Source organism: Salvelinus fontinalis, chromosome 18 (genome assembly GCF_029448725.1).
Source record: "Salvelinus fontinalis isolate EN_2023a chromosome 18, ASM2944872v1, whole genome shotgun sequence".
NCBI lineage: Eukaryota > Metazoa > Chordata > Actinopteri > Salmoniformes > Salmonidae > Salvelinus > Salvelinus fontinalis.
This window is the reverse complement of record NC_074682.1, coordinates 59,573,492-59,597,965: the sequence shown is the minus strand read 5'-3', so window position 1 is coordinate 59,597,965 and position 24,474 is coordinate 59,573,492. Positions and strand designations below refer to the sequence as shown.

Below are 24,474 nucleotides of genomic sequence, written 5' to 3'. Positions count from 1 at the left end.
AAACCATTCTCCTACTTGGAGGGTGTAGCGGTCGTGTCTCTGCCAAGTTGGCTGGTCTGAAGGAATAACATAAACTCCGTTTTTCCATATTTACATGTGTGCTGAAACCGTAGATATTTGCTTCTCTTGCAGTTATTTATTTGTTGTTTTGTTAATGACACTGGAAAACAAAACGTTTTTTTTGTTGTTGTTTGGGTTGACTTTCATGCATGGACGTGTCAAAGCAGAGTTTTTAATTTAATTTGTAATTAAAACATTTAAAAACCCAGCCGAAGATGCTTAAAAATAAAATAAAAAAAGTGTACATCATATTTGTTTATTCACATAGGTAATAATTTTCTAAAATGAGTAATTATGATTGAAGAAAAATGACTTAATTAAGAATATAATACCTCCTCTCATTTTACAATTTTTAATATCAAAGCTTACGATATTGTGAGCACAGTCACATGAGGTTCACATCACTATATATACGTATTTCAAAGATATATATTTTCTCATCAACTTCTACTTGAGTTGTTAAGTTAGGAACCAGTTTACATGAAAGTAATTCACAGAATTCGGAGGAAAGCCAAAAGCTTGACTCAACGTTTTAAAGAAGTCAAACACTATCCAAAAGAAAACATTCATAGAAAAAGATGTATTTACAAAATCTTCCCGCTGATTTGGTCTTGGAACATAACTTGAACAAATCCAAATGTAAAATAACCTTTTTATAATCAGGAAACGGGCGATCCGTTCAAAGCCTTGTAGTCAACGTAGACTAGCTTGCTAATGTGAGATTACCAACATTTCAGTCCCAGCCGCTAGTCATTCTGAAAGAGACTGAGAAAGACCTGGGCACAATTTTTACAGAATAACATTCAGACATGAATGGAATGTATGGTGTAGATTGGTCTCGTCTTTGTCAAGTAGAATAAGGAATCGTGTTGGATCTATTCATTACATGGCTGTCTATCCGCAACGTTTATAATAAAATGTTTACCTGACTGTATACGCCCCTGTAGAAGTTCTACTGAACCTTTTTATTTAACCAGGAAGTCACAATGACGTCAGAACAGAAGACCTTTTTTCCCCCCCCCCAAGGGAGTTTAGCGGTACTGTCCGACGGGGAGAGACTTGAGGCAGGTGAAGCTGTCGGGGTACTTGGACAGCAGCACTGGGTTCCCATCTAACCTCACCTCCATCAGGTTGGGTCTGACGTAGTACGTGTTGTTGCCCTTGCAGAACGTCTCCAAGCTGATATTCGTGATGTTGTTGTTCTGTACGGTAGAGAGAAGATGGAAAGACCAAAGTTAGAATCACGATTACTCTTAAGGACCCTCCGATGGTGCCAGCAAAAACTATTTTGGTCAAGCAGTCGGGGGATTAGAGTCGCGGTCGGGGGATTAGAGTCGCGGTCGGGGGATTAGAGTCGCGGTCGGGGGATTAGAGTCGCGGTCGGGGGATTAGAGTCGCGGTCGGGGGATTAGAGTCGCGGTCGGGGGATTAGAGTCGCGGTCGGGGGATTAGAGTCGCGGTCGGGGGATTAGAGTCGCGGTCGGGGGATTAGAGTCGCGCACAATTCTGGGAACTTTCCCAAAGTTCTCATGTTTTCCAAAAAATCCATTTTTGAAGGATTCCCGTCGTAAGTAGAGAGGGAATCCTCCAACTGAGTAGCCTCTAACCAGAAGTCAAAACCGTATGTGTTACTGACCTGCAGGTGGACAATACGGACGCTCTCCGGGATCACCGGTACAGCCTCCAGTGCATTGTCTCCCAGAAACAGGTTGATCAGCTTCTCCATTCTCTGCACGGTGGAAACAGTGAGACCAAAATAAACAGCAATACAGTGCCTTGCAAAAGTAGTCATGGATTTCTTCACGTTATTGTGTTACAAAGTGGGATTAAAATGGATTTATTTGTAACTATCTACACAAAATATTCTGTAACGTCAAAGTGAGAGAAGTGGATGTGGATTTTTCCTAAGATAAATAAAAAATGGATAATTAAATATAGTAAGTATTCAAACCTTTTTTCCAGACAAAAGTATTTTTTCCAGACAATCCTAAATTAGTTCAGGAGTCAAATTTGACTTAACAAATCACATAATAATACATTTACATGAACTCACTGTGTTAAATAATAGGGGTTGACATGATTTATTTGAATGACTAACCCTTCCTCTGTCCCTCATACATACAACATCTATAAGGGGCCTCAGTCAAGTAGTGAATTTCAAGCACAGATTCAACGACAAAAGACCAGGAAGCTTTTCGAAAGCCTCCTAAAGAAGGGCAGTGATTGGTAGATGGTTGAAACAATAACAAATCAGACATATTGAGTATCTATTTAAGCACGGTCAAGTTAATAATTATGCTGTGGATGATTTGTTAAACCACCTAGAAACATCAAAGATACCGTCGACCTTCTGAATTTAGCTTCAGGACAGGAATGTAACTCCTCAGGGATTTAACTGCTCAGGAATTTAACTCCTCAGGGATTTAACTGCTCAGGAATTTAACTGCTCAGGGATGTAACTGCTCAGGGATGTAACTGCTCAGGGATGTAACTGCTCAGGGATGTAACTGCTCAGGGATGTAACTGCTCAGGGATGTAACTGCTCAGGGATGTAACTGCTCAGGGATGTAACTGCTCAGGGATGTAACTGCTCAGGGATGTAACTGCTCAGGGATGTAACTGCTCAGGGATGTAACTGCTCAGGGATGTAACTGCTCAGGGATGTAACTGCTCAGGGATGTAACTGCTCAGGGATGTAACTGCTCAGGGATGTAACTGCTCAGGGATGTAACTGCTCAGGGATGTAACTGCTCAGGGATGTAACTGCTCAGGGATGTAACCCTGGGCGCGAACCCAGAGTCTCTGGTGGCACAGCTAGCGCTGCGATGCAGTGCCCTAGACCACTGCGCCACCCGGGTGGCCAATCCACAGAATTTGAACCCCACTTTGTAGTAATGTGAATTATTGAATTTTTCCAAGGGGTTAGGCGGGGCGTTGTCCAGGCAAAGCTCAAATCAGCCACCTAATGTGCCTCAGTCAAGCACCTAAGGTACATAGACATTATCACGCAATGTTTTGAACAATGTCAAGCCTGACGAAGACCTTTCGGGGGTGAAACAATGCACTCAATAAAAGCAGCCAGGAATCGATCTGTATTTCATGTCCTTTCACTGTACCTTGAAGGCGTTGGCCTTGACCCCTTTGGTTTTGAGCCGGTTGTGGTTGGCGTTGAAGGTGGTGAGCTTGCCGGGTAGCATGGGTAGCTTGACCAGTTGGTTCTCAGCCAAATTGAGTTCCTCCAGCAGGGTCAGCTTCGAGAACGCTCCTTCCTCAATCTCTGAGATCAGGTTCCCCGTTAGGTCGATTCTCTTCAGAGTCACTGAGGAAGAAAAGCCCCCGCCCCAAAAAAAACTAGAATTATAATATAAGTTAGATTTTTGATTTTTACTTAGATTGAGAATATAGATTGAGAATAAACCCACTTCGGGTCGATTCTCTTCAGAGTCATTGACGTAGAATGAATTAGAACCTAATTGTCCATTTTGGAGGTTGCAAACTGCACCAGTGTTGTTTTATTGAACACAACACTACTAAGCTATAGGCCTCTCATAGATCAAGTGAGTTACGCAATATTTAGGTTTGGTCTGCCCACATGGTACAGGCCAGACACATGGATGATTTGAGCAGCTTCCTGTTTGACAGTTAGGCCTTTTTAAACCTTTTTGACAGTTAGGCCTTTTTAAACCTTTTTGACAGTTAGGCCTTTTTAAACCTTTTTGACAGTTAGGCCTTTTTAAACTTCTGCGTTCTAAATGACAGTTAGGCCTTTTTAAACCTTCTGCGTTCTAAATGACAGTTAGGCCTTTTAAACCTGCTGCGTTCTAAATGACAGTTAGGCCTTTTTAAACCTTTTGACAGTTAGGCCTTTTTAAACCTTTTTGACAGTTAGGCCTTTTTAAACTTCTGTGTTCTAAATGACAGTTAGGCCTTTTAAACCTTCTGCGTTCTAAATGACAGTTAGGCCTTTTTAAACCTTTTTGACAGTTAGGCCTTTTAAACCTTTTTGACAGTTAGGCCTTTTTAAACTTCTGCGTTCTAAATGACAGTTAGGCCTTTTAAACCTTCTGCGTTCTAAATGACAGTTAGGCCTTTTAAACCTTTTTTGACAGTTAGGCCTTTTTAAACTTCTGTGTTCTAAATGACAGTTAGGCCTTTTAAACCTTCTGCGCTCTAAATGACAGTTAGGCCTTTTTAAACCTTTTTGACAGTTAGGCCTTTTTAAACCTTTTTGACAGTTAGGCCTTTTTAAACTTCTGTGTTCTAAATGACAGTTAGGCCTTTTAAACCTTCTGCGTTCTAAATGACAGTTAGGCCTTTTTAAACCTTTTTGACAGTTAGGCCTTTTTTAACCTTTTTGACAGTTAGGCCTTTTAAACCTTCTGCGTTCTAAATGACAGTTAGGCCTTTTTAAACCTTTTTGACAGTTAGGCCTTTTTAAACCTTTTTGACAGTTAGGCCTTTTTAAACTTCTGTGTTCTAAATGACAGTTAGGCCTTTTAAACCTTCTGCGCTCTAAATGACAGTTAGGCCTTTTTAAACCTTTTTGACAGTTAGGCCTTTTTAAACTTCTGTGTTCTAAATGACAGTTAGGCCTTTTAAACCTTCTGCGTTCTAAATGACAGTTAGGCCTTTTTAAACCTTCTGCGTTCTAAATGACAGTTAGGCCTTTTTAAACCTTTTGATAGTTAGGCCTTTTTAAACCTTTTTGACAGTTAGGCCTTTTAAACCTTCTGCGTTCTAAATGACAGTTAGGCCTTTTAAACCTTCTGCGTTCTAAATGACAGTTAGGCCTTTTTAAACCTTTTGATAGTTAGGCCTTTTTAAACCTTTTTGACAGTTAGGCCTTTTAAACCTTCTGCGTTCTAAATGACAGTTAGGCCTTTTAAACCTTCTGCGTTCTAAATGACAGTTAGGCCTTTTTAAACCTTTTGATAGTTAGGCCTTTTTAAACCTTTTTGACAGTTAGGCCTTTTTAAACTTCTGTGTTCTAAATGACAGTTAGGCCTTTTAAACCTTCTGCGTTCTAAATGACAGTTAGGCCTTTTTAAACCTTTTTGATAGTTAGGCCTTTTTAAACCTTTTTGACAGTTAGGCCTTTTTAAACTTCTGTGTTCTAAATGACAGTTAGGCCTTTTAAACCTTCTGCGTTCTAAATGACAGTTAGGCCTTTTAAACCTTTTTGACAGTTAGGCCTTTTTAAACTTCTGCGTTCTAAATGACAGTTAGGCCTTTTAAACCTTCTGCGTTCTAAATGACAGTTAGGCCTTTTAAACCTTTTTTGACAGTTAGGCCTTTTTAAACTTCTGTGTTCTAAATGACAGTTAGGCCTTTTAAACCTTCTGCGTTCTAAATGACAGTTAGGCCTTTTTAAACCTTCTGAGTTCTAAATGACAGTTAGGCCTTTTTAAACCTTTTTGACAGTTAGGCCTTTTAAACCTTCTGCGTTCTAAATGACAGTTAGGCCTTTTAAACCTTTTGCGTTCTAAATGACAGTTAGGCCTTTTTAAACCTTCTGCGTTCTAAATGACAGTTAGGCCTTTTAAACCTTCTGCGTTCTAAATGACAGTTAGGCCTTTTTAAACCTTCTGCGTTCTAAATGACAGTTAGGCCTTTTTAAACCTTCTGCGTTCTAAATGACAGTTAGGCCTTTTAAACCTTCTGCGTTCTAAATGACAGTTAGGCCTTTTAAACCTTTTGCGTTCTAAATGACAGTTAGGCCTTTTAAACCTTCTGCGTTCTAAATGACAGTTAGGCCTTTTGAACCTTCTGCGTTCTAAATGACAGTTAGGCCTTTTGAACCTTCTGCGTTCTAAATGACAGTTAGGCCTTTTGAACCTTCTGCGTTCTAAATGACAGTTAGGCCTTTTAAACCTTCTGCGTTCTAAATGACAGTTAGGCCTTTTAAATCTTCTGCGTTCTAAATGACAGTTAGGCCTTTTAAACCTTCTGCGTTCTAAATGTAAAGACAAGATGGAGACCTGAAAGAGTTTGCCCAAAAATTACATCTCGTCAGCTTTTAAATCTAGCTGTGTTTTTACTTTTATCAGTGGAGGGCCGGGCCTGATGGGGGGCCTGGAGGGCCGGGCCTGGAGGGAGGCCTGGAGAGGGGCATGGAGGGAGGCCTGGGGGGGCTTGGAGGGCCGGGACTGATGGGGGGCCTGGAGGGAGGCCTGGGGGGGCTTGGAGGGCCGGGACTGATGGGGGGCCTGGAGGGAGGCCTGGAGGGGAGGCCTGGAGGGGAGGCCTGGAGGGGAGGCCTGGAGGGGAGGCCTGGAGGGGGGCCTGGAGGGAGGCCTGGAGGGGGGCCTGGAGGGAGGCCTGGAGAGGGACCTGGAGGGAGGCCTGGAGAGGGACCTGGAGGGGAGGCCTGGAGGGGGGCCTGGAGGGAGGCCTGGAGGGGGGCCTGGAGGGAGGCCTGGAGGGAGGCCTGGAGGGGGGCCTGGAGGGAGGCCTGGAGGGGGGCCTGGAGGGGGGCCTGGAGGGGAGGCCTGGAGGGGAGGCCTGGAGGGGAGGCCTGGAGGGGAGGCCTGGAGGGGAGGCCTGGAGGGGGGCCTGGAGGGGGGCCTGGAGGGAGGCCTGGAGAGGGGCCTGGAGAGGGGCCTGGAGGGAGGCCATAACATCCACAAATATATCCAACTAAAGGAAGCATTTATATATCCACCCTATGAAAATGTCCATCTTATCTTTATTTCTTAATTTCCTGAATAAATTTTCCTCAAAGTGGTTGTAATCCAGCTAGTGAATTAGGGAGACTGTGTGAAGAATGTTTGAGAAGACTGCAAGCCAAAGGAAACCTGAAAGACAGAATCACCGAGCAAAGTACTGTACATTTTCCCAAAGAGTGATATCTGGATTCTCAAGATAATAAGCAGGCAGGAAATTCTCCAACTAGGAATCATTCAACCCGGGATATCTGGAGAACCCCCCCCCCCAGAAACCCCCCCCAGGAATTCAGAGCTGTGGGGGAAGTTTCCCTGAATGTTTCAACCCCCCCCTCCCCTACCGATATCTGCAAAGTCTTTATTGGTGATCTTCTTGATCTTGTTATAACGGGCGTAGAGGTAGGCGGTCTCCTTGGGCAGGGTGGGCACAGCAGTCATCTCTGGGACGACCTCCTCACAGTACACAGAGCCGGTCAGACACACACACAGCAGGCACGTGGGCAGCTCTGGAGACACAGAATGAATTTAATTGTTTATTTTATTTAGATGTCCAGCCTACGGCATATATGTAAGGCACCGTATTACTCTTTTTATAGAATACTTCTGAAATTATTTTTTCATTTACAATAGCACTGGCTATGTTTGTCTAATCTGTCCACATGTTGGGTGTGTTAGTTTAACAACGTGGTCAATGCTCCTCTAGAAGCCAAGTCCTAGTAGCCCAGATATCATGGCTCTAGAAGCCAAGTCCTGGTAGCCCAGATATCATGGCTCTAGAAGCCAAGTCCTGGTAGCCCAGATATCATGGCTCTAGAAGCCAAGTCCTGGTAGCCCAGATATCATGGCTCTAGAAGCCAAGTCCTGGTAGCCCAGATATCATGGCTCTAGAAGCCAAGTCCTGGTAGCCCAGATATCATGGCTCTAGAAGCCAAGTCCTGGTAACCCAGATATCATGGCTCTAGAAGCCAAGTCCTGGTAGCCCAGATATCATGGCTCTAGAAGCCAAGTCCTGGTAGCCCAGATATCATGGCTCTAGAAGCCAAGTCCTGGTAGCCCAGATATCATGGCTCTAGAAGCCAAGTCCTAGTAGCCCAGATATCATGGCTCTAGAAGCCAAGTCCTGGTAACCCTGATATCATGGCTCTAGAAGCCAAGTCCTGGTAACCCATATATCATGGCTCTAGAAGCCAAGTCCTGGTAACCCAGATATCATGGCTCTAGAAGCCAAGTCCTAGTAGCCCAGATATCATGGCTCTAGAAGCCAAGTCCTGGTAACCCAGATATCATGGCTCTAGAAGCCAAGTCCTGGTAACCCAGATATCATGGCTCTAGAAGCCAAGTCCTGGTAGCCCAGATATCATGGCTCTAGAAGCCAAGTTCTGGTAACCCAGATATCATGGCTCTAGAAGCCAAGTCCTGGTAGCCCAGATATCATGGCTCTAGAAGCCAAGTCCTAGTAGCCCAGATATCATGGCTCTAGAAGCCAAGTCCTGGTAGCCCAGATATCATGGCTCTAGAAGCCAAGTCCTGGTAACCCAGATATCATGGCTCTAGAAGCCAATTCCTGGTAGCCCAGATATCATGGCTCTAGAAGCCAAGTCCTGGTAGCCCAGATATCATGGCTCTAGAAGCCAAGTCCTGGTAGCCCAGATATCATGGCTCTAGAAGCCAAGTCCTGGTAGCCCAGATATCATGGCTCTAGAAGCCAAGTCCTGGTAGCCCAGATATCATGGCTCTAGAAACCAAGTCCTGGTTGCCCAGATATCATGGCTCTAGAAGCCAAGTCCTAGTAGCCCAGATATCATGGCTCTAGAAGCCAAGTCCTGGTAACCACAGATATCATAGGTGCCTCTGTTACTATAATGGAGGATATAGCCAAGTAGTGAGGTTTCTCTCCTCTATGTAATGCTGCTGTATAGAGTAGATAGGTTTCTCTCCTCTAGGTAATGCTGCTGTATAGAGTAGACAGGTTTCTCTCCTCTAGGTAATGCTGCTGTATAGAGTAGACAGGTTTCTCTCCTCTAGGTAATGCTGCTGTATAGAGTAGACAGGTTTCTCTCCTCTAGGTAATGCTGCTGTATAGAGTAGACAGGTTTCTCTCCTCTAGGTAATGCTGCTGTATAGAGTAGACAGGTTTCTCTCCTCTAGGTAATGCTGCTGTATAGAGTAGACAGGTTTCTCTCCTCTAGGTAATGCTGCTGTATAGAGTAGACAGGTTTCTCTCCTCTAGGTAATGCTGCTGTATAGAGTAGACAGGTTTCTCTCCTCTAGGTAATGCTGCTGTATAGAGTAGACAGGTTTCTCTCCTCTAGGTAATGCTGCTGTATAGAGTAGACAGGTTTCTCTCCTCTAGGTAATGCTGCTGTATAGAGTAGACAGGTTTCTCTCCTCTAGGTAATGCTGCTGTATAGAGTAGACAGGTTTCTCTCCTCTAGGTAATGCTGCTGTATAGAGTAGACAGGTTTCTCTCCTCTAGGTAATGCTGCTGTATAGAGTAGACAGGTTTCTCTCCTCTAGGTAATGCTGCTGTATAGAGTAGACAGGTTTCTCTCCTCTAGGTAATGCTGCTGTATAGAGTAGACAGGTTTCTCTCCTCTAGGTAATGCTGCTGTATAGAGTAGACAGGTTTCTCTCCTCTAGGTAATGCTGCTGTATAGAGTAGACAGGTTTCTCTCCTCTAGGTAATGCTGCTGTATAGAGTAGACAGGTTTCTCTCCTCTAGGTAATGCTGCTGTATAGAGTAGACAGGTTTCTCTCCTCTAGGTAATGCTGCTGTATAGAGTAGACAACATGTTCCTGAGCAGATCTGGGTTCAAATACTAGGACACTGGAGAGGAGGTAGGGAGGGAAGGAGGGAAGGAGGAGAGGAGGCAGGGAGAAGTAGGGTAGGAGAGGAGGCAGGGAGAGGTAGGAGAGGAGGTAGGGATGGAGGGTAGGAGAGGAGGTAGGGATGGAGGGTAGGAGAGGAGGCAGGGGGAGGTAGGGAAGGAGGGTAGGAGAGGGGGGAGGTAGGGTAGGAGAGGAAGGAGGGTAGGAGAGGAGGTAGGGAGGGAGGGAAGGAGGAGAGGAGGCAGGGAGAAGTAGGGTAGGAGAGGAGGCAGGGAGAGGTAGGAGAGGAGGTAGTGAAGGAGGGTAGGAGAGGAGGCAGGGGGAGGTAGGGAAGGAGGGTAGGAGAGGAGGCAGGGGGAGGTAGGGGAGGAGGGTAGGAGAGGAGGGAGGGAAGGAGGGTAGGAGAGGAGGTAGGCAGGGATGGATGGAGAAGAGGTCCGGGTGAAGTAGGGTCGGAGAGGAGGCAGGGAGAAGTAGGGTAGGAGAGGAGAGGTGGCAGGGAGAAGTAGGAGAGGAGAGGTGGCAGGGAGAAGTAGGAGAGGAGAGGTGGCAGGGAGAAGTAGGAGAGGAGAGATGGCAGGGAGAAGTAGGGTAGGAGAGGAGGCAGGGAGAAGGAGGGTAGGAGAGGAGGCAGGGAGAAGTAGGAGAGGAGGCAGGGAAGGAGGGTAGGAGAGAGGCAGGGAGAGGTAGGAGAGGAGGTAGGGAAGGAGGGTAGGAGAGGAGGCAGTGAGGGGTAGGGAAGGAGGGTAGGAGAGGAGGCAGTGAGGGGTACGGATGCAGTGAGAGGTGGGGATGTAGGGAAGGAGGGTAGGAGAGGAGGCAGTGAGGGGTACGGATGCAGTGAGAGGTGGGGATGTAGGGTAGGAGAGGTGGCAGGGAGGGAAGGAAGGTAGGAGAGGAGGCAGGGAAGAAGGGTAGGAAGGGAAGGAGGGTAGGATAGGAGGCAGGGAGAGAGGGAAGGAGGGTAGGAGGCAGGGAGGGAGGGAAGGAGAGGAGGGAGGGAGGGAAGGAGGAGAGGCAGAGAGCGGAAGGGAGGGAGGGTAGAGGAGGTAGTAGTGAGAGGGAGGGTAGGAGTGGAGGCAGAGAGGGAGGGAGGGTAGGAGAGGAGGCAAGGAGAGGCAGGGAGGGAGGGTAGGAGAGGGGGAAGGGAGGAGAGGAGGCAGGGAGGGAAGGTAGGTAGAGGGAGGCAGTGAGAGACATGGAAGAAGAGGCAGGTAGAACTGTTGTCTCACCCGAGGCATCACCCCCCTCAGCTGGGGCATCATCTGGTTCATCAGCAGGCAGAAAGACCATGCTGGAGTCATAGTCCTCTCCCAGCCACAACGCTGCTGCCTCTCTCTAGTGGAGGAGAGTCACACTGTTAGGATTAACACTGTAGACTGACACTGTTAGGATTAACACTGTAGAGTAACACTGTTAGGATAAACACTGTAGAGTCACACTGTTAGGATTAACACTGTTAGGATTAACACTGTAGACTGACACTGTTAGGATTAACACTGTAGACTGACACTGTTAGGATTAACACTGTAGAGTCACACTGTTAGGATTAACACTGTAGACTGACACTGTTAGGATTAACACTGTAGAGTAACACTGTTAGGATTAACACTGTAGAGTGACACTGTTAGGATTAACACTGTAGACTGACACTGTTAGGATTAACACTGTAGAGTCACACTGTTAGGATTAACACTGTAGACTGACACTGTTAGGATTAACACTGTAGAGTAACACTGTTAGGATTAACACTGTAGAGTGACACTGTTAGGATTAACACTGCAGAGTCACACTGTTAGGATTAACACTGTAGAGTCACACTGTTAGGATTAACACTGTTAGGATTAACACTGTAGAGTAACACTGTTAGGATTAACACTGTTAGGATTAACACTGTAGAGTGACACTGTTAGGATTAACACTGTTAGGATTAACACTGTTAGGATTAACACTGTTAGGATTAACACTGTTAGGATTAACACTGTAGAGTGACACTGTTAGGATTAATACTGTAGACTGACACTGTTAGGATTAACACTGTTAGGATTAACACTGTAGAGTAACACTGTTAGGGTTAAAACTGTAGAGTCACACTGTTAGGATTAACACTGTAGAGTCACACTGTTAGGATTAACACTGTAGAGTCACACTGTTAGGATTAACACTGTTAGGATTAACACTGTAGAGTCACACTGTTAGGATTAACACTGTAGAGTCACACTGTTAGGATTAACACTGTAGAGTGACACTGTTAGGATTAACACTGTAGACTGACACTGTTAGGATTAACACTGTAGAGTCACACTGTTAGGATTAACACTGTAGACTGACACTGTTAGGATTAACACTGTAGAGTAACACTGTTAGGATTAACACTGTAGAGTCATACTGTTAGGATTAACACTGTAGAGTGACACTGTTAGGATTAATACTGTAGACTGACACAGTTAGGATTAACACTGTTAGGATTAACACTGTAGAGTAACACTGTTAGGGTTAACGCTGTAGAGTCACACTGTTAGGATTAACACTGTAGAGTGACACTGTTAGGATTAACACTGTAGAGTCACACTGTTAGGATTAACACTGTTAGGATTAACACTGTTAGGATTAACACTGTAGAGTCACACTGTTAGGATTAACACTGTAGAGTCACACTGTTAGGATTAACACTGTAGAGTAACACTGTTAGGATTAACACTGTAGAGTAACACTGTTAGGATTAACACTGTAGTCTGACACTTAGGATTAATACTGTAGAGTCACACTGTTAGGATTAACACTGTTAGGATTAACACTCTAGACTGACACTGTTAGGATTAACACTGTAGAGTAACACTGTTAGGATTTACACTGTAGAGTCACACTGTTAGGATTAACACTGTAGAGTCACACTGTTAGGATTAACACTGTAGAGTAACACTGTTAGGATTAACACTGTAGAGTAACACTGTTAGGATTAACACTGTTAGGATTAACACTGTAGAGTAACACTTTGGATTAATACTGTAGAGTCACACTGTTAGGATTAACACTGTAGACTGACACTGTTAGGATTAACACTGTAGAGTAACACTGTTAGGATTAACACTGTAGAGTCACACTGTTAGGATTAACACTGTAAAGTAACACTGTTAGGATTAACACTGTAGACTGACACTGTTAGGATTAACACTGTAAAGTAACACTGTTAGGATTAACACTGTAGACTGACACTGTTAGGATTAACACTGTTAGGATTAACACTGTAGAGTAACACTGTTAGGATTAACACTGTAGAGTAACACTGTTAGGATTAACACTGTAGAGTAACACTGTTAGGATTAACACTGTAGAGTCACACTGTTAGGATTAACACTGTAGAGTAACACTGTTAGGATTAACACTGTAGAGTAACACTTAGGATTAATAATGTAGAGTAACACTGTTAGGATTAACACTGTAGAATAACACTGTTAGGGTTAACACTGTAGAGTCACACTGTTAGGATTAACACTGTTAGGATTAACACTGTAGAGTAACACTGTTAGGATTAACACTGTAACACTGTAGAGTCACACTGTTAGGATTAACACTGTTAGGATTAACACTGTAGAGTAACACTGTTAGGATTAACACTGTTAGGATTAACACTGTAGAATAACACTGTTAGGGGTAACACTGTAGAGTCACACTGTTAGGATTAACACTGCAGAATAACACTGTTAGGATTAACACTGTAGAGTCACACTGTTAGGATTAACACTGTAGAGTCACACTGTTAGGAGTCACACTGTTAGGATTAACACTGTAGAGTGACGCACACTGTCAGGGATTCAGGACCTGGTTTCCGATAGCGACAGAGGCTTACAAGTGTTTTAACGATGCGTCTTTCCTACAACGGCCCGAAGATGTAAGATGCGTATCCCAGAAACCCCACCGGAAGAGAGAACGGCCACTAAGTGCCTAGTTTATTCAAATGCTTACCCAATATATCCCAGATTTGGCCCATCGGTGCGCACATGTTAGGCTACACACCATGACATACGTTAGGAATAGACCTATAGCTTTACTGTTGACCTTCTAATGTAGTCATCTCGGTTTTAATATGAAGCATCTTTTTATACGTTGCTTGTTCGTATCAATCGCGTAGACATTGGCGACTTTTGTATTTGAAGTCAATTGAAGTCAAGTCAAGTGTTCACCGTCACAGAGAGACGAGTGGTCTGAGGCTCGTAATCTAACGATGCACTTAGCTGTTCTACAAGTGGTCTGAGGCTCGTAATCTAACGAAAACATATATATTTTTTTTAAAGTTTACGCCGTCACAGACGGATAAACCATGTGATTCTCGGTTTAGCAGAGATCTTCTTTGTATAAAGTGACGCGGGAGGTAAAAAAAATAAAATTTAAAAAAGGCATCTAACGATGCACTTAGCTGTTCTGCGAGTGGTCTGAGGCTCGTAATCTAACGATGCACTTAGCTGTTCTACGAGTGGTCTGAGGCTCGTAATCTAACGATGCACTTAGCTGTTCTACGAGTGGTCTGAGGCTCGTAATCTAACGATGCACTTAGCTGTTCTACGAGTGGTCTGAGGCTCGTAATCTAACGATGCACTTAGCTGTTCTACGAGTGGTCTGAGGCTCGTAATCTAACGATGCACTTAGCTGTTCTACGAGTGGTCTGAGGCTCGTAATCTAACGATGCACTTAGCTGTTCTACAAGTGGTCTGAGGCTCGTAATCTAACGATGCACTTAGCTGTTCTACGAGTGGTCTGAGGCTCGTAATCTAACGAGCCTCAGACCGTTTGCGACTGATTACGAGTGTTTTCAAGTGCAAAGTTAATAAAAAAATGTTTTTAGGAAACAGCTTGGAGATTTTTAACGGTGCTCCTACGAATGTTCTAAGGGAAGAACTTAGTCTTAAGTTTTGAGAAACCAGGCCGTGGACAGGAAACACGCGCAACGCAACGCAATTTTTCAGTTCATACGGTACATTTTGCAGCAAGTAGACAGACCCGTGAAGACAAGCCAGTTACTCACACTGTTTGTCTCATCGCTTGTTTTGTATTTGGGAGAGCACCGTCATTCAAAATCTCCATCTTCTCCAGGTATCTGGCAGCTTTTGTTTGCATGGTTATTACCCGTGTAAGAATGTTTAAATATGTCGGGCACCCTAAAGAGAAATTGCGTATTTTGAACCCTGTTCTCCAGGTGTCTGCCCATTGCCTCGTAGAATAACGACTCTTTCCCCCATGTCCTAGAGATCTGTTTAACCCCTGAACTAGTATAGCCACTGGTTGTTCCACTGGATATCATAAGGTGAACGCACCAATTTGTAAGTCGCTCTGGATAAGAGCGTCTGCTAAATGACTTAAATGTAAATGGTTGTCAACTGGTGTTTGAGCCCAGCAGAGTGTTTCAGGCAGCAGTCAGACCTTTCCAGGTGTTCAACTGCCTACTGAAATAATGAACTCCCCCACTTTTTCCAGGCTCTGAGCCCTGACCCCATGACCCCTTGGCAGCTGTAGCAGGTCTGCTGTTTGGATAGGAGTTCTTCAGACTGGAACCGACCTCCATTCTGCTGATGCTTTGGAAATGTGACCTAACCATTGTAGGAATATTCAAAGGAATGGTGTGTTTGCTTGGTGGTCCCTGAGCTTTAACCCTCATTGGCTTCAGAACCAGGGCTGCTGTTTGGATGGGAGCTCTTCAGACTGGAATAAACCTCAGTTTGATTCTGTTCTGCTGGAGCCTTGGAATGTAAGCGTACATGATGTTCACAGAACATTCAAGACCTGAGCTTTTGGTCCCTTGGCAAGAGGAGAAGGATGGCCCCTTGGCAAGAGGAGAAGGATGGCCCCTTGGCAAGAGGAGAAGGATGGCCCCTTGGCAAGAGGAGAAGGATGGCCCCTTGGCAAGAGGAGAAGGATGGCCCCTTGGCAAGAGGAGAAGGATGGCCCCTTGGCAAGAGGAGAAGGATGGCCCCTTGGCAAGAGGAGAAGGATGGCCCCTTGGCAAGAGGAGAAGGATGGTCCCTTGGCAAGAGGAGAAGGATGGCCCCTTGGCAAGAGGAGAAGGATGGCCCCTTGGCAAGAGGAGAAGGATGGCCCCTTGGCAAGAGGAGAAGGATGGCCCCTTGGCAAGAGGAGAAGGATGGTCCCTTGGCAAGAGGAGAAGGATGGCCCCTTGGCAAGAGGAGAAGGATGGCCCCTTGGCAAGAGGAGAAGGATGGTCCCTTGGCAAGAGGAGAAGGATGGTCCCTTGGCAAGAGGAGAAGGATGGCCCCTTGGCAAGAGGAGAAGGATGGTCCCTTGGCAAGAGGAGAAGGATGGTCCCTTGGCAGACAAACCGGGGGAGCTGTTTGTCTGGGAGTTCTCTGGACTGGACCGTCAGTTCTGCTCCGTTGGGACTCCGTTGGAACTGCGTTGGAACGTTACCTAACATTGTAGGAACGTTTTGGAATTTATTCAAGGATTATAAGTAGGAGACTGCTCCAGTTGGAGACAACATTACATACATTTACAAATGATTGAGGCTAAAACCAAAATAATACAAAAAAGGTTTATTTCCGTCGTGGTCCTCTTTTGGAAAAAATATGTCAGGTTGGCAAGATTGACACGGTCCACTCAGATTGACACGGTCCACTCAGATTGACACGGTCCACTCAGATTGACACGGTCCACTCAGATTGACACGGTCCACTCAGATTGACACGGTCCACTCAGATTGACACGGTTCACTCAGATTGACACGGTCCACTCAGATTGACACGGTCCACTCAGATTGACACGGTCCACTCAGATTGACACGGTCCACTCAGATTGACACGGTCCACTCAGATTGACACGGTTCCCTCAGATTGACACGGTTCACTCAGATTGACACGGTCCACTCAGATTGACACGGTTCCCTCAGATTGACACGGTCCACTCAGATTGACACGGTTCACTCAGATTGACACGGTCCACTCAGATTGACACGGTTCCCTCAGATTGACACGGTCCACTCAGATTGACACGGTCCACTCAGATTGACACGGTTCCCTCAGATTAACACGGTTCCCTCAGATTAACACGGTTCCCTCAGATTGACACGGTTCCCTCAGATTGACACGGTTCCCTCAGATTGACACGGTCCACTCAGATTGACACGGTTCACTCAGATTGACACGGTCCACTCAGATTGACACGGTTCCCTCAGATTGACACGGTCCACTCAGATTGACACGGTCCACTCAGATTGACACGGTTCCCTCAGATTAACACGGTTCCCTCAGATTGACACGGTTCCCTCAGATTGACACGGTCCACTCAGATTGACACGGTCCACTCAGATTGACACGGTTCCCTCAGATTGACACGGTTCAATAGGAGTTATCTAGACTGGAACCTTCGTTGTCCTCTATTAGAACGTTCCCTTCGTAGCTTCAACCTCGCAGCACACACACCAACTGATTATTGGGACTGCTGAATAATGTCCGGTTTTTCTCCTCTTGCTTTGTTTGCTCTTTTCCATATTATGTCTATTATGTCCATATTATCTTTGATCAGCTACACAGGAAAGGGCTGAAAATAGACCATATTAACATATGTAGCCTTAGAAATAAGGTTCATGAAATCAATAACTTGCTAACATCAGATAACATTCATATATTAGCCATTTCTGAGAATCACTTAGATCATTAACATGATGATACATCAGTAGCAATACAAGGATATAACATCTGTAGAAGAGACAGGAATGTTTATGGGGGAGGTGTTACTGTATATATTCAGAGCCATATCCCTGTAATGCTTATGGGGGAGGTGTTACTGTATATATTCAGAGCCATATCCCTGTAATGCTTATGGGGGAGGTGTTGCTGTATATATTCAGAGCCATATCCCTGTAATGCTTATGGGGGAGGTGTTGCTGTATATATTCAGAGCCATATCCCTGTAATGCTTATGGGGGAGGTGTTGCTGTATATATTCAGAGCCATATCCCTGTAATGCTTATGGGGGGGGTGTTACTGTATATATTCAGAGCCATATCCCTGTAATGCTTATGGGGGAGGTGTTGCTGTATATATTCAGAGCCATATCCCTGTAATGCTTATGGGGGAGGTGTTGCTGTATATATTCAGAGCCATATCCCTGTAATGCTTATGGGGGAGGTGTTGCTGTATATATTCAGAGCCATATCCCTGTAATGCTTATGGGGGAGGTGTTGCTGTATATATTCAGAGCCATATCCCTGTAATGCTTATGGGGGAGGTGTTGCTGTATATATTCAGAGCCATATCCCTGTAATGCTTAGAGAAGATCTTATGTCCAGTGTTATTGAAGTGTTGTGGTTGCAGGTTCACTTGGCCTCATCTAAAGCCTTTTCTTTTGGGGCGTTGCTATAGGCCACCAAGTGCTAACAGTCAGCATCTGGAGATAATATGTGTGAAATGCTTGATAGAGAGGTCTACTATCTTGGGGACCTGAATATTAACAGGTTTTCATCAAGCTGTCCGCTCAATAGGAAGCTTCTCACTGTAACCAGTGCCTGTAATCTGGTTCAGGTTAATTAATCAACCTACCAGGGTGTTTACAAACACTACAGGAACAAATATTGATCACATTTTTACAAATACTGTAGAGCTTTATTCTGAAGCTGTATCCGTACCCATTGGATGCAGTATTCACAATATAGTGGCTATGAACCAGGAAAGCCAAAGTTCCAACAGCTGGGCCTAAAATAGTGTATAAGAGATCATACTAAAGGCTTTGCTGTGACTCTTATGTGGATGATGTCGAAAATATTTGTTGGTCTGATGTGATTAATGAGGAGCATCCAGACGCTGCACTTGATGCATTTATGAAATTGCTTCTTCCAATTATTGATTAACATATGCACCTGTTAAGAAACTGACAGAACTTGCATGGCTCCATGGATTAATGAGAAGTTAAATAACTGTATGGTTGAAAGAGATGGGGGCAAAAGGACTGGCTAATAAGTCTCGCTGCACATCTGACTGGCTTGACTTACTGCAAACTGAGAAATGATGTGACTAAACTCAACAAAAAGAAGAAGAAACTGTATTATGAAGCCAAGATCAATGATATAAAGAATGATGGAAAAAAACTTAAAAGTACTTTAAATGAAATTTTGGGCAGAAAGACAAATTCAACTCCATCTTTCATCGAATCAGACGGCTTATTCATCACAAAACCATTTGATGTTGCCAATTATCTTTAGGATTACTTCATTGGTAGAGGAAATGCCAAGAACAAACAGTGTGGGAGAGCTGGGAAAATTATTGTTATCGATCAATAATGACAAACCTCCTGGCATTGACAACTTAGATGGAAAGCTACTGAGGATGGGAGCTGACTCTATAGCCACTCCTATCTGTCATATCTTTAATCTGAGCCTAGAGGAAAGTCTTTGTCCTCAGGCTTGGAGGGAAGCCAAAGTCATTCCACTACCCAAGAGTGGTAAAGCGGCCTTTACTGGTTCTAACAGCAGACCTATCAGCTTGCTGCCAGCTCTTAGCAAACTGTTGGAAAAAATTGTGTTTGACCAAATACAAAGCTATTTGTCTCTAAACAAATTAACAACAGACTTTCAGCATGCTTATAGAGAAGGGCACTCACCTTGTACTGCACTGACACAAATGACTGGTTGAAATAAATTGATAATAAGAAGATAGTGGGAGCTGTACTGTTAGATTTCAGTGCAGCCTCTGATATTATTGACCATAACCTGTTGTTGAAAAAACTTAAGTGCTATGGCTTTTCAACCTCTGCCATATCGTGGATTCAGAGCTATTTATCTAATAGATCTCAAAGGGTTTTCTTTAATGGAAGCTTCTCTAATGTCAAACATGTAAAGTGTGGTGTACCACAGGGCAGCTCTCTAGGCCCTCTACTCTTTTCTATTTTTACCAATGACCTGCCACTGTCATTTAACAAAGCCTGTGTGTCCATGTATGCTGATGATTCAACCATATACGCATCAGCAACCACAGCTAATGAAGTCACTGAAACCCTTAACAAAGAGTTGCAGTCTGTTTTGGAATGGGTGACCAGTAATAAACTGGTCCTGAACATCTCTAAAACTAAGAGCATTGTATTTGGTACAAATCATTCCCTAAGTTCTAGACCTCAGCTGAATCTGGTAATGAATGATGTGACTGTTGAACAAGTTGCGGAGACTAAATTACTTGGTGTTACCTTAGATTGTAAACTGTCATGGTCAAAACATATTAATTCAAAGGTTATAATGATATTTATTTTTTATTTATTTAACTTTTATGATGGGGGAGAGGTCTGTCCGTAATAAAGAGATGCTCTGATTTTTTGACTCCACACTCCAAAAAGCTAGTTCTGCAGGCTCTAGTTTAGTCTTATCTTGATTATTGTCCAGTCATATTTCATGCTGCAAAGAAAGACCTAGTTAATCTGCAGCTGGCCCAGAACAGAGTGGCATGTTTTGTTCATAATTGTTATCAGATGGCTAATATGCATGCCAGTCTCTCTCTTGTTTCTATAACAACCATTTTGTTGGAAGTTCCCGAAATAGTTTGCACAGTCAACTTACACTGACCCCCACTAGGGGTCTTTTCACTGTCTCCAGGTCGAGAAGGAAGTGTACGGTATTTTGCAGAGCCATGAGTGCATGGAACTCACCTCCTAATCATATATTTATTGAACCTTTTATTTAACTAGGCAAGTCAGTTAAGAACACATTGTTATTTACAACGCTCAGGGGGCAGACTGACTGATTTTTACCTTGTCATCTCGGGGATTGGATCCAGCAACCTTTCGGGTTACTGGCCCAACGCTCTAACCACTAGGCTACCTGTCGATTTGTTTATATAGCGCAAGTGAACAGCAAATCTGGTTTCAAAACAACAAATAAAGCAACACCTCACGGCACGTGTTTTTAAATGTATTTAAATTTAAATGTAAATTGTAAACTATTTTGTCTGTCTTTTTCATTATTTGTCAGACCCCGTTAAGACTAGCTGTAGCCATTTGCGTTGGCTAATGGGGATCAAAATAAGGTATTTTATTTGAAGTTGTAGGAACATTCCAGGAACGTTAACTGTTTTCTGGGTGAGCCCTAAGCTTTGGCTCCTTGGCAACAGGAGCAGCAGGGCCCCTTGGCAACGAGAGCAGCGGGGCCCCTTGGCAACAGGAGCAGCAGGGCCCCTTGGCAACAGGAGAAGCGTGGCCCCTTGGCAACAGGGGCAGCGGGGCCCCTTGGCAGGAGGAGCAGCGGGGCCCCTTGGCAACAGGAGCAGCGGGGCCCCTTGGCAACGAGAGCAGCAGGGCCCCTTGGCAACAGGAACAGCAGGGCCCCTTGGCAGCGGGGCCCCTTGGCAGGAGGAGCAGCGGGGCCCCTTGGCAACAGGAGCAGCGTGGCCCCTTGGCAACAGGAGCAGCGTGGCCCCTTGGCAACAGGAACAGCGGGGCCCCTTGGCAACAGGAGCAGCGGGGCCCCTTGGCAACAGGAGCAGCGGGGCCCCTTGGCAACAGGAGGAGCAGCGGGGCCCCTTGGCAACAGGAGGAGCAGCGGGGCCCCTTGGCAACAGGAGGAGCAGCGGGGCCCCTTGGCAACAGGAGGAGCAGCGGGGCCCCTTGGCAACAGGAGGAGCAGCGGGGCCCCTTGGCAACAGGAGGAGCAGCGGGGCCCCTTGGCAACAGGAGGAGCAGCGGGGCCCCTTGGCAACAGGAGGAGCAGCGGGGCCCCTTGGCAACAGGAGGAGCGGGGCCCCTTGGCAACAGGAGCAGCGGGGCCCCTTGGCAGCCAGACCGGGGCTGCTGTTTGGATGAGAGTTCTTCAGACTGGAACCTCCGTTGTACTAGAGCAGTGGAGCCTCCTGTAGCAGCAGCCCCGCCCCTACTGTGCTGACTAATCATAATCACTGTGAGTCTTGACTCATTTTGTCTAGAGCTCTGGGCATACCGACAGCCCAGCTGTTAGACTTAGTAGACTGGGGGAGAGAGGAATTAGACTGGGCCAATACGTCTGGCTCCTTCCAAATGGGACTGCTTCCAATGAAAATGGGACAGAGTCCAATGGCTATGGTTTGATTTCTCAAATTAAGGGGAAGAAAAGGTATTACTGGGATTTAAAAAGTATTATTGCTGTAAGAATATGAATCAAAAGGTGGAACAATGAAATGCTACTGACAAACTAATGTAATGTACTCAAGTCTTGGTGTAGATCAGGTGTTATTGCTTACTAGTGTATGAATAAAACAATGTTTGCATTAAAAAAAAAGCTGGGTGTTCAAAAGGAAAGATGGTTGTTTATTAGTAGTCAAAGTATAAATCACAAATGTTTAAGGAAATTGGTTTTGTAAATTATTTGCCTCCTAGTTACATAGATAAAGATACATTGAATATAACATTTATCCATTCAATTGTATCATTAGAAAATAATAAGAATGACATCTTATTAAATAATAAAATTATTAAATCATTCCCAGCTACAACTTTGCAAGATGTTTGAAATTACTTGATTTAATCAAACTACGAGAAGGTATATTGGAGTGTATAAGAGTTATAACTTATTATTAACCTATTAGTATTACTAATATAGTTAGTCACTAATCAATACTAGAAAATAAAATGTGGATCAAGTCAGTTTGTAGCCTACCTTAGACCTCTTTGCTTCCAGATGATCTTCTCTGTTGATGTGTACATCCTGTTGTTCCAGTCTGAGGGTTGAATCCTGGTTAAAGTGTTTCCCAGTCGAGCAGAGCACCCACGGTGACGATATAAAAGACAAGAGTATTAACACTCTCAGAGTTCCCATCGTGTCCCTGTATGTGTTTGGTGTGTTCAGTAGCTGCTGGGGCTAGTAGTAGTAGTAGTAGTGGTGGTGGTAGTAGTAGTAGTAGTAGTGGGCTATTTTCTCAGTGGCAGGTTGTGTGTAAAATGTGATCTGTCAAATCAGTATTTAAAGCCTGCACAAGTAGCTTCCAGGCGATTCTTGAAGCACGGGAGAGTTTATGGAACAGACTTTAACTCTTTGTTTGCCAATTCAGAGAAACCTCTTCTCCACACTGCTGCTGCTAGTCTGGTGGTGCTCTCTGCTGCTGCTAGTCTGGTGGTGCTCTCTGCTGCTAGTCTGGTGGTGCTCTCTGCTGCTAGTCTGGTGGTGCTCTCTCTGCTGCTGCTAGTCTGGTGGTGCTCTCTGCTGCTAGTCTGGTGGTGCTCTCTGCTGCTGCTAGTCTGGTGGTGCTCTCTGCTGCTGCTAGTCTGGTGGTGCTCTCTGCTGCTGCTAGTCTGGTGGTGCTCTCTGCTGCTGCTAGTCTGGTGGTGCTCTCTGCTGCTGCTAGTCTAGTGGTGCTCTCTGCTGCTGCTAGTCTGGTGGTGCTCTCTGCTGCTGCTAGTCTAGTGGTGCTCTCTTCTGCTGCTAGTCTGGTGGTGCTCTCTGCTGCTGCTAGTCTGGTGGTGCTCTCTGCTGCTGCTAGTCTGGTGGTGCTCTCTGCTGCTGCTAGTCTGGTGGTGCTCTCTGCTGCTGCTAGTCTGGTGGTGCTCTCTGCTGCTAGTCTGGTGGTGCTCTCTGCTGCTAGTCTGGTGGTGCTCTCTGCTGCTGCTAGTCTGGTGGTGCTCTCTGCTGCTGCTAGTCTGGTGGTGCTCTCTGCTGCTGCTAGTCTGGTGGTGCTCTCTGCTGCTGCTAGTCTGGTGGTGCTCTCTGCTGCTGCTAGTCTGGTGGTGCTCTCTGCTGCTGCTAGTCTGGTGGTGCTCTCTGCTGCTAGTCTGGTGGTGCTCTCTGCTGCTGCTAGTCTGGTGGTGCTCTCTGCTGCTAGTCTGGTGGTGCTCTCTCTGCTGCTGCTAGTCTGGTGGTGCTCTCTCTGCTGCTGCTAGTCTGGTGGTGCTCTCTGCTGCTGCTAGTCTGGTGGTGCTCTCTGCTGCTGCTGCTAGTCTGGTGGTGCTCTCTGCTGCTGCTGCTAGTCTGGTGGTGCTCTCTGCTGCTGCTGCTAGTCTGGTGGTGCTCTCTGCTGCTGCTGCTAGTCTGGTGGTGCTCTCTGCTGCTGCTGCTAGTCTGGTGGTGCTCTCTGCTGCTGCTGCTAGTCTGGTGGTGCTCTCTGCTGCTGCTGCTAGTCTGGTGGTGCTCTCTGCTGCTGCTGCTAGTCTGGTGGTGCTCTCTGCTGCTGCTGCTGCTAGTCTGGTGGTGCTCTCTGCTGCTGCTGCTAGTCTGGTGGTGCTCTCTGCTGCTAGTCTGGTGGTGCTCTGCTGCTGCTAGTCTGGTGGTGCTCTCTGCTGCTGCTAGTCTGGTGGTGCTCTCTGCTGCTGCTAGTCTGGTGGTGCTCTCTGCTGCTGCTAGTCTGGTGGTGCTCTCTGCTGCTGCTAGTCTGGTGGTGCTCTCTGCTGCTGCTAGTCTGGTGGTGCTCTGCTGCTGCTAGTCTGGTGGTGCTCTGCTGCTGCTAGTCTGGTGGTGCTCTCTGCTGCTGCTAGTCTGGTGGTGCTCTCTGCTGCTGCTAGTCTGGTGGTGCTCTCTGCTGCTAGTCTGGTGGTGCTCTCTCTGCTGCTGCTAGTCTGGTGGTGCTCTCTCTGCTGCTGCTAGTCTGGTGGTGCTCTCTCTGCTGCTGCTAGTCTGGTGGTGCTCTCTGCTGCTGCTGCTAGTCTGGTGGTGCTCTCTGCTGCTGCTGCTAGTCTGGTGGTGCTCTCTGCTGCTGCTGCTAGTCTGGTGGTGCTCTCTGCTGCTGCTAGTCTGGTGGTGCTCTCTGCTGTTGCTAGTCTGGTGGTGCTCTCTGCTGCTGCTGCTAGTCTGGTGGTGCTCTCTGCTGCTGCTGCTAGTCTGGTGGTGCTCTCTGCTGCTGCTAGTCTGGTGGTGCTCTCTGCTGCTGCTAGTCTGGTGGTGCTCTCTGCTGCTGCTAGTCTGGTGGTGCTCTCTGCTGCTGCTAGTCTCGTGGTGCTCTCTGCTGCTGCTGCTAGTCTGGTGGTGCTCTCT

The 24,474-nt window shown here is 45.8% G+C and overlaps 2 protein-coding genes across 3 annotated transcripts in view; one reads left to right on the top strand and one right to left on the bottom strand.

Moving 5' to 3' along the window:
• The window catches only part of cenpp (centromere protein P), a 156,730-nt gene that overhangs the window by 35,649 nt on the left and 96,607 nt on the right, over nt 1–24,474 (top strand). The gene's annotated exons all lie outside the window — the stretch shown is intronic.
• On the bottom strand, nt 397–22,510 carry ogna (osteoglycin, paralog a). The gene is made up of 6 exons (XM_055869946.1): nt 22,171–22,510; nt 10,784–10,889; nt 7,064–7,228; nt 3,177–3,379; nt 1,697–1,789; nt 397–1,262 (listed from the first exon to the last, which is right to left on the bottom strand). Exons 1-6 carry the CDS (start codon nt 22,327–22,329, stop codon nt 1,092–1,094), a joined length of 897 nt encoding a protein of 298 aa, XP_055725921.1. The 5' UTR covers nt 22,330–22,510; the 3' UTR covers nt 397–1,091.

What these genes read in the sequence shown, in the direction of transcription:
- ogna (XM_055869946.1), bottom strand. Translation starts at nt 22,329, where the DNA reads ATGGGAACTCTGAGAGTGTTAATACTCTTGTCTTTTATATCGTCACCG. An exon ending in TGGAAGCAAAGAGGTCTAAG is followed by an intron (nt 10,890 to 22,170) that starts GTAGGCTACAAA and finishes CTCCTCCACTAG; the next exon opens with AGAGAGGCAGCAGCGTTGTG. An exon ending in TCAAGGCCAACGCCTTCAAG is followed by an intron (nt 1,790 to 3,176) that starts GTACAGTGAAAG and finishes TCCACCGTGCAG; the next exon opens with AGAATGGAGAAGCTGATCAA.